Source organism: Megalobrama amblycephala, linkage group LG9 (genome assembly GCF_018812025.1).
Source record: "Megalobrama amblycephala isolate DHTTF-2021 linkage group LG9, ASM1881202v1, whole genome shotgun sequence".
Taxonomy (NCBI): domain Eukaryota; kingdom Metazoa; phylum Chordata; class Actinopteri; order Cypriniformes; family Xenocyprididae; genus Megalobrama; species Megalobrama amblycephala.
Window position 1 is genome coordinate 15,435,186 of NC_063052.1, and position 10,000 is coordinate 15,445,185.

The 10,000-nt window shown below is 33.8% G+C and overlaps 1 protein-coding gene across 1 annotated transcript in view; it reads right to left on the minus strand.

Annotated features, from left to right (window-relative positions):
- angpt1 (angiopoietin 1) overlaps positions 1-10,000 on the minus strand; it is a 97,277-nt gene that overhangs the window by 49,808 nt on the left and 37,469 nt on the right. The window contains exons 2-4 of the mRNA XM_048201811.1: positions 8,574-8,729; positions 8,037-8,158; positions 1-124 (exon numbers count right to left, since the gene is read on the minus strand). The exon at positions 1-124 is cut by the window's left edge and continues 118 nt beyond it. Coding sequence (XP_048057768.1) covers positions 1-124; positions 8,037-8,158; positions 8,574-8,729 — 402 coding nt within the window. The remainder of the gene's footprint in view (positions 125-8,036; positions 8,159-8,573; positions 8,730-10,000) is intronic.

The window sequence follows — 10,000 nt, forward strand, 5'->3', positions numbered from 1 at the left end:
CAGCTCCCGGATCACTGCGCTCTGCCTGCTGACCAGCGCCTGCAGACTGACCTTCTCCTCCCTCACGGCCTCCAGCTCCTCCCGGTGCCTGTCCTCCATCTCCTGCATCTTCACCTCCAGAAACCTGCGCACCAGTGTTGTAATAAAATGTATGCCATGATACCATAAATACAGCCAAAATAACATTGTTACTGCAATTATTGTAACTACTATAAAGCCATTAAACTATGGGGATTACTCTAGGAAAGTCAAGTCATTTTTTTAGACTGTGGTGGCCACAGTATATATACACAAACACACACTTTGAGGAGGAAAAAGGCGTCCATAAATGGCTCTTAAATTAGGCAGCGGCTAGTGCAGATAGCGATAGATGCTATTTACACTACGTGCAGATAGCGATAGATTCTGTTTACACTAGGGCTGTCAAACGATTAATCGTGATAAATTGCATACAAAATAAAGGTTTGAGTTTGCATAATACATGTGTGATTACTGTGTGTAATTAATATGCATATGTAAATACAAACACATTCATGTATATATTTGATAAATATTTACAAGTATATGTATTTATTTATATTTTTATATTATTTATATTATACACAAATAAAAATATTTTGTACATAAATAAAATTTCTCTTAAATATATACATTAATTTGTTTGTATTTAAATATACATATTAATTACACACAGTAAACACATATATATTATGCAAACTCAAACTTTTATTTTGCATGCGATTAATCGCGATTAATCATTTGACAGCCCTAGTTAACACTAAGTGCAAATAGCGACAGATGTTGTTTACACAGTACAAAGTGACAGATGCTATTTACATTAAGTGCAGAAAGTGATAGATGTTGTTTACACTATGCAAATAGTGATAGATTCTGTTTACTTGAAATGCAAATAGCGATAGACGTTGTTTACACAAAGTGCAAATAGTGATAGATGTTTTTTACACAATGCAAATAGCGATAGATGTTTTTTACACAATGCAAATAGTGATAGATGTTGTTTACATTAAGTGCAAATAGTGATAGACGTTGTTTACACAAAGTGCAAATAGTGATAGATGTTGTTTACACTAAGTGCAAATAGTGATAGATGTTTTTTACACAATGCAAATAGTGATAGATGTTGTTTACACTAAGTGCAAATAGTGATAGATGTTTTTTACACAATGCAAATAGCGATAGATGTTTTTTACACAATGCAAATAGTGATAGATGTTGTTTACACTAAGTGCAAATAGTGATAGATGTTTTTTACACAATGCAAATAGCGATAGATGTTTTTTACACAATGCAAATAGCGATAGATGTTTTTTACACAATGCAAATAGCGATAGATGTTTTTTACACTAAGTGCAAATAGTGATAGATGTTGTTTACACAATGCAAATAGTGATAGATGTTTTTTACATTAAGTGCAAATAGCGATAGATGTTGTTTACACTAAGTGCAAATAGCGATAGATGTTGTTTACACTAAGTGCAAATAGTGATAGATGTTTTTTACACAATGCAAATAGCGATAGATGTTGTTTACACTAAGTGCAAATAGCGATAGACGTTGTTTACACAAAGTGCAAATAGTGATAGATGTTGTTTACACTAAGTGCAAATAGTGATAGATGTTTTTTACACAATGCAAATAGCGATAGATGTTTTTTACACAATGCAAATAGCGATAGATGTTTTTTACACTAAGTGCAAATAGTGATAGATGTTGTTTACACAATGCAAATAGTGATAGATGTTGTTTACACTAAGTGCAAATAGCGATAGATGTTGTTTACACTAAGTGCAAATAGCGATAGATGCTTTTTACACAATGCAAATAGCGATAGATGTTTTTTACACTAAGTGCAAATAGTGATAGATGTTGTTTACACAATGCAAATAGCGATAGATGTTTTTTACACTAAGTGCAAATAGCGATAGATGTTTTTTACACTAAGTGCAAATAGTGATAGATGTTTTTTTACACTAAGTGCAAATAGTGATAGATGTTGTTTACACAATGCAAATAGCGATAGATGTTTTTTACACTAAGTGCAAATAGAGATAGATGTTTTTTACACTAAGTGCAAATAGTGATAGATGTTTTTTACACAATGCAAATAGCGATAGATGTTTTTTACACTAAGTGCAAATAGTGATAGATGTTTTTTACACAATGCAAATAGCGATAGATGTTTTTTACACTAAGTGCAAATAGAGATAGATGTTTTTTACACTAAGTGCAAATAGTGATAGATGTTTTTTACACAATGCAAATAGCGATAGATGTTTTTTACACTAAGTGCAAATAGTGATAGATGTTTTTTACACAATGCAAATAGCGATAGATGTTTTTTTACACTAAGTGCAAATAGTGATAGATGTTTTTTACACAATGCAAATAGCGATAGATGTTTTTTACACTAAGTGCAAATAGTGATAGATGTTTTTTACACAATGCAAATAGCGATAGATGTTTTTTACACTAAGTGCAAATAGTGATAGATGTTGTTTACACAATGCAAATAGCGATAGATGTTTTTTACACTAAGTGCAAATAGTGATAGATGTTGTTTACACTAAGTGCAAATAGTGATAGATGTTGTTTACACAATGCAAATAGCGATAGATGTTTACACAATGCAAATAGCGATAGATGTTTTTTACACTAAGTGCAAATAGTGATAGATGTTGTTTACACAATGCAAATAGCGATAGATGTTTTTTACACTAAGTGCAAATAGTGATAGATGTTGTTTACACAATGCAAATAGCGATAAATGTTTTTTACACTAAGTGCAAATAGTGATAGATGTTGTTTACACTAAGTGCAAATAGTGATAGATGTTGTTTACACAATGCAAATAGCGATAGATGTTTTTTACACAATGCAAATATCAATAGATGTTTTTTACACAATGCAAATAGCGATAGATGTTTTTTACACTAAGTGCAAATAGTGATAGATGTTGTTTACACAATGCAAATAGCGATAGATGTTTTTTACACTAAGTGCAAATAGCGATAGATGTTTTTACACTAAGTGCAAATAGTGATAGATGTTGTTTACACTAAGTGCAAATAGTGATAGATGTTGTTTACACAATGCAAATAGCGATAGATGTTTTTTACACTAAGTGCAAATAGTGATAGATGTTGTTTACACAATGCAAATAGCGATAGATGTTTTTTACACTAAGTGCAAATAGTGATAGATGTTGTTTACACAATGCAAATAGCGATAGATGTTTTTTACACTAAGTGCAAATAGTGATAGATGTTGTTTACACAATGCAAATAGTGATAGATGTTGTTTACACAATGCAAATAGTGATAGATGTTTTTTACACTAAGTGCAAATAGTGATAGATGTTGTTTACACAATGCAAATAGTGATAGATGTTTTTTACACAATGCAAATAGCGATAGATGTTTTTTACACTAAGTGCAAATAGTGATAGATGTTGTTTACACAATGCAAATAGCGATAGATGTTTTTTACACTAAGTGCAAATAGCGATAGATGTTTTTTACACTAAGTGCAAATAGTGATAGATGTTGTTTACACTAAGTGCAAATAGTGATAGATGTTGTTTACACAATGCAAATAGCGATAGATGTTTTTTACACTAAGTGCAAATAGTGATAGATGTTGTTTACACAATGCAAATAGTGATAGATGTTTTTTACACTAAGTGCAAATAGTGATAGATGTTGTTTACACAATGCAAATAGTGATAGATGTTGTTTACACAATGCAAATAGCGATAGATGTTTTTTACACTAAGTGCAAATAGTGATAGATGTTGTTTACACAATGCAAATAGCGATAGATGTTTTTTACACTAAGTGCAAATAGTGATAGATGTTGTTTACAGAATGCAAATAGCGATAGATGTTTTTTACACAATGCAAATAGCGATAGATGTTTTTTACACTAAGTGCAAATAGTGATAGATGTTGTTTACACAATGCAAATAGCGATAGATGTTTTTTACACTAAGTGCAAATAGTGATAGATGTTGTTTACAGAATGCAAATAGCGATAGATGTTTTTTACACAATGCAAATAGCGATAGATGTTTTTTACACTAAGTGCAAATAGCGATAGATGTTTTTTACACTAAGTGCAAATAGTGATAGATGTTGTTTACAGAATGCAAATAGTGATAGATGTTTTTTACACAATGCAAATAGTGATAAATGTTGTTTACAGAATGCAAATAGCGATAGATGTTTTTTACACAATGCAAATAGCGATAGATGTTTTTTACACTAAGTGCAAATAGTGATAGATGTTTTTTACACTAAGTGCAAATAGCGATAGATGTTTTTTACACTAAGTGCAAATAGTGATAGATGTTTTTTACACTAAGTGCAAATAGTGATAGATGTTTTTTACACTATGCAAATAGCGATAGTCAATACCCTGATTTATAATTCATAGTTCACAGTAATGAATAGCAGCATTTTAAAAAAATATTCCACTATAAAATGCTCCACTGGGACTCCAATAGGTGAATCACTATTATGCTACTAATAAAATTTAGTTAATTTGTTATGTTGCTACTATTAATTAGTTACTTCTCAACATTGCACACTAGAAACAAAAGACTGAGGCACAAAACAAACATTTCAGGCCTCAGTAGTGACCCTGGTTAAGTCGTCTCACTGTGCTGCTGTTTAATCTGCCAATACAGATGTTCAAATCTCACTCGCCTGTAATTTTTAGGAAACACAGATTCTTATGCCAGAACCACAATACAGATCATTACACAAAATGATTTTCAGTTCTTCAGAGCGCAAGCTCTCAGGCTTTAGCTCGGTCCCATACGGTGCAGCGCAGTGGAACACGCCAAGACATGAGTGACGTCCCGTGACCCGCCGCTCAACTTTATTCTCTGTGAAGATGAATTTTGCAATGCAAAGCTTTTGGAGCACGATCCAATTTTCTGTGTACTGATCGGTCTGAAAGGACATGTTCGTTACTGTCAAATCCAGGGCTTTAATTCCCATCGCTCTGCTTTGAGTCCAGCTGTTGTTGAACACACACACACACACATTCATATCCCTCTATTTAAAAAATAGAAAATAAACTAAAAAAGCATATGTGTATGTCTAGCGTTTTCCTTACCAGTGATGATGTAATTACTCATCCTATAATATAGATTGACGTTATAACTTTCTCCTATTTCAATCTAAAATGAATGCATTCTTTTAAGTTCTTTATGTGGATTGAATTTAATTGTAATAAGCGAGAGAATCCAGTGCATCATGCATCAGGTTTCCAAGATTTAAGGCCTGGATCGGTTTTAGACTTTCACTGATCCCTAAAGCTATAAGATGAACTATGTTTGTTTGTATGGTGTGTAAATTATGGAGTTAGACTAAGTTCATATCAGTATTTATTACAGCTGTAACGAAGTGCTCTCCATTTCTTCTGCCTTTGAATACTGAAACATACTTTAAATATCATCAAATCAAGCCTTGATGAAGTCAGGGATTCTTGGCCCAGGACTGTAAGACATTTTATTTACCTGAATGCACACATTCAAACCATGCAATATGATATATATATATCTGTATTATCTAAGTGCATTTACTTGTTCTTTATGACTAAAACATTTGCAATAAAGAAACATTATTGTTTCATAAGAACATTTGAAGTACAGTAGTGGCCAAAAGTGAGGAAAACTGACATCTTCACCCTTTATTCAAATATTATTAAAAGATTTTTAAGCATATTGCATAGTTGTGCTTGTTTTATATTGTTTTATTGATAACGCAATAAAATAGGACAAATTGTGCAACATAATATTTAGCTAGGCTGCCATACAAAGAAATTATGAACACATGCAAAAACAAGAGAGAAACAATGAAATATTAATAACTGATTATGTTGTAGTCAGTGTTTGCTTTTTCCTGTCAGCTTTTTTTCTGGCTAATTAAATTATATTTGAAATTATTGCATTAAAAAGCCGTTTATAGAAGCTTTTTTCCACCTCAGAATAATATATATATATATATATATATATTATATATATATATATATATATTATTCTGAGGTGGAAAAAAGCTTCTATAAACGGCTTTTTAATGCAATTAATTTAATTTTAATTTTATAACTATGCTATCACAATATATACATACACTTGCCTGCATATATATATATATATATATATATATATATATATATATATATATATATATATATATATATATATATATATATATATATATATATATATATATATATATATATATATATATATATATATATATGCAGGCAAGTGTATGTATATATTGTGATAGCATAGTTATAAGAAACAAAATCACATATTATAAATCATATTATATGATATTACATATAAATGACATATTTTAAAAGCCATATACTGTATATGCACACATATGTACAAACCCGATTCCAAAAGAGTTGGTACACTGTACAAATTGTGAATAAAAAAGGAATGCAATAATTTACAAATCTCATAATTTTATTCACAATAGAATATAGATAACATATAAAATGTTGAAAGTGAGCCATTTTGAAATGTCTTGCCAAATATTGGCTCATTTTGGATTTCATGAGAGCTACACATTCCAAAAAAGTTGGGACAGGTAGCAATAAGAGGCCGGAAAAGTTAAATGTACATATAAGGAACAGCTGGAGGACCAATTTGCAACTTATTAGGTCAATTGGCAACATGATTGGGTATAAAAAGAGCCTCTCAGAGTGGCAGTGTCTCTCAGAAGTCAAGATGGGCAGAGGATCACCAATTCCCCCAATGCTGCGGTGAAAAATAGTGGAGCAATATCAGAAATGCTTCTCAGAGAAAAATTGCAAAGAGTTTGAAGTTATCATCATCTACAGTGCATAATATCATCCAAAGATTCAGAGAATCTGGAACAATCTCTGTGCGTAAGAGTCAAGGCCGGAAAACCATACTGGATGCCCGTGATCTTCGGGCCCTTAGACGGCACTGCATCCCATACAGGAATGCTACTGTAATGGAAATCACAACATGGGCTCAGGAATACTTCCAGAAAACATTGTCGGTGAACACAATCCACCGTGCCATTCGCCGTTGCCGGCTAAAACTCTATAGGTCAAAAAAGAAGCCATATCTAAACATGATCCAGAAGGGCAGCCGTTTTCTCTGGGCCAAGGCTCATTTAAAATGGACTGTGGCAAAGTGGAAAACTGTTCTGTGGTCAGACGAATCAAAATTTGAAGTTCTTTTTGGAAAACTGGGACGCCATGTCATCCGGACTAAAGAGGACAAGGACAACCCAAGTTGTTATCAGCGCTCAGTTCAGAAGCCTGCATCTCTGATGGTATGGGGTTGCATGAGTGCGTGTGGCATGGGCAGCTTACACATCTGGAAAGGCACCATCAATGCTGAAAGGTATATCCAAGTTCTAGAACAACATATGCTCCCATCCAGACGTCGTCTCTTTCAGGGAAGACCTTGCATTTTCCGACATGACAATGCCAGACCACATACTGCATCAATTACAACATCATGGCTGCGTAGAAGAAGGATCCGGGTACTGAAATGGCCAGCCTGCAGTCCAGATCTTTCACCCATAGAAAACATTTGGCGCATCATAAAGAGGAAGATGCGACAAAGAAGACCTAAGACCTAAGACCTGTATTAGACAAGAATGGGACAACATTCCTATTCCTAAACTTGAGCAACTTGTCTCCTCAGTCCCCAGACGTTTGCAGACTGTTATAAAAAGAAGAGGGGATGCCACACAGTGGTAAACATGGCCTTGTCCCAACTTTTTTGAGATGTGTTGATGCCATGAAATTTAAAATCAACTTATTTTTCCCTTTTCTCAGTTTAAACATTTGATATGTCATCTATGTTGTATTCTGAATAAAACATTGAAATTTGAAACTTACACATCATTGCATTCTGTTTTTATTCACAATTTGTACAGTGTCCCGACTTTTTTGGAATCAGGTTTGTATTTCATGTTGTATAGTTGATGGAGTGTGAGGCGAGTGTTTGAGGTTTTTACCCATTCTTGTCATGGATCTTGTTGATTTCATTGATCTGTATCATAAGTTGTTTCTCCAGCTTGTTGGTTGATAGTGAATTCTCCAGCAGCTGAATTTCCAACCGTGACGTCTGATTTAAAACCTAAAAACAATGACAATCCAATGCAAATACAGTAATCCTTCCGCAAAAACACAGACGTTAAAACCATTAAGTAAGTTAATACTAACTGCGGCACCTCGTGAGAAGTCATAAACAGGACCGCCATACCGCAGCACCATACGGTAGCACTTATGAACAGTTATTCTCTCAAGTCAAACTCTTATTTGACAAATCAGCAAAACACAACTTTACTGTATCCCTCTGTGTCTCATTGAAGTGCACAAGTCATAAAGAGATTTAGCAATAAAAACATTAGCATGATACATTAAAAGAGACTGCATGTCTAATGTGGCTCTAGTGTTTTCCTTGGCTTGTCAAGAGCCGTATTAAAGGGATGCATAGGAAAAAAAAAAGATTGTTCACTTAATGGAGCATGAAATGGATTTTGGGAGGATACCTGTGTCTCGACATCGGTCAGCTTGCGCGTCTGCTCGGCTGTTTGGGAGAGAAGACTGGTGCCCATCTCTAACATGGCCGCCGTGTGGTTGTGGACAGCACTCTGTTGTAACTGCACCATCTCTGTCTTCATATTGTCTTTAACGTAGTTCTCAATCTGTGGTGACAAGCAAAAAGACCATGTTTGAAAACACACACCTTACTGATGACTCGTTTCAGGCAGTTCAGAAACACAAAAACTCTACTTTTATATTCACAAATAGCTATATTACACACTGCATAAAAGATAATATCCCCAAAAGCATAATACTAAAGGACAAAACTAAAGTAGAATCAAGCTCAGATGTCAACATGACCTCTTAAGCCTGACATAATCGACACTCCAGTGGCTGTAAAATCCATTCAGAGGTAAAACACCCTTAACTTGACAACTCCAACAGTCCTAAAGTCACTTTAACACCCACAGCACATGGAGGGTTTGACAAAGTTTTTAAAAGGCCAATAAAACGAAAGGAGACACCATTCTGCACAAGGACACGGGGGTAATCAAACCCATCACAGTTATGACTTCCTTTAAAAAAGCCACACAGTAACTCTTTAAAGAAAGGACATTTCCATGTTGGCATCGTTTTAAAGGAATCTCTTATCTAAGTCTCTTCACGATGACCTGGAGCGACTCGGTTTTAAACGAACTCGAACAGAGTCCCGAAGAGCTGGTCTTAAAGGTAGGTGGAAGCAGATGTAGGTCATTTGTTCAGAGAGGAAGAGATGCAGATATCTGCAGCTACAGGAGACGCTGGGGTTTATCGTGAAGGCTTTCATTCTAATCTTCTAGCTGGAGAGATGACAAGACCAGAACAGGCTTTACAAACACAACGATACTTCTGTTGATTAAACCTCGAGAGATGACACTGAGGTCATTATATATCTGTGTGCATCACTTATCATCAGTTTCCAAACCTGAAGAGAGTTCAGTTTTCCTAAAAAACTCTGAATATTACGCAAACCTGCAATAATTAAATGATAAATAACACAAATATACTTGTATTGAGCAATGACCTTTAACGATCCAATTTAACTATACTAACAAGCAAAAATGACTTTAGATAAACATCACATTTGTGTTTTTATTGCTAAAATAAGAGGGTTATTTTTTTTTTTTTCCCTGTGTTTTGGTGTGAAAGGACCTTTACTTTTGCCAAAAATTTAACTTTTTTAGTTGATATTAAAAAAAACAAACAAGCAAACTCAGCCCAGGTGAGAAAAAGTAATGTAAAAATAATGTAACACATTACATTCCATAAATTAACTAACTAACATGATTAGTTACTTTTTAGGGTCTAATGAAATATTGTAACGTATTACTTTTAAAGTAACTTTCCCCAACACTGTGTGTGTGTATACATACAGTGCATGTATATGTCATGT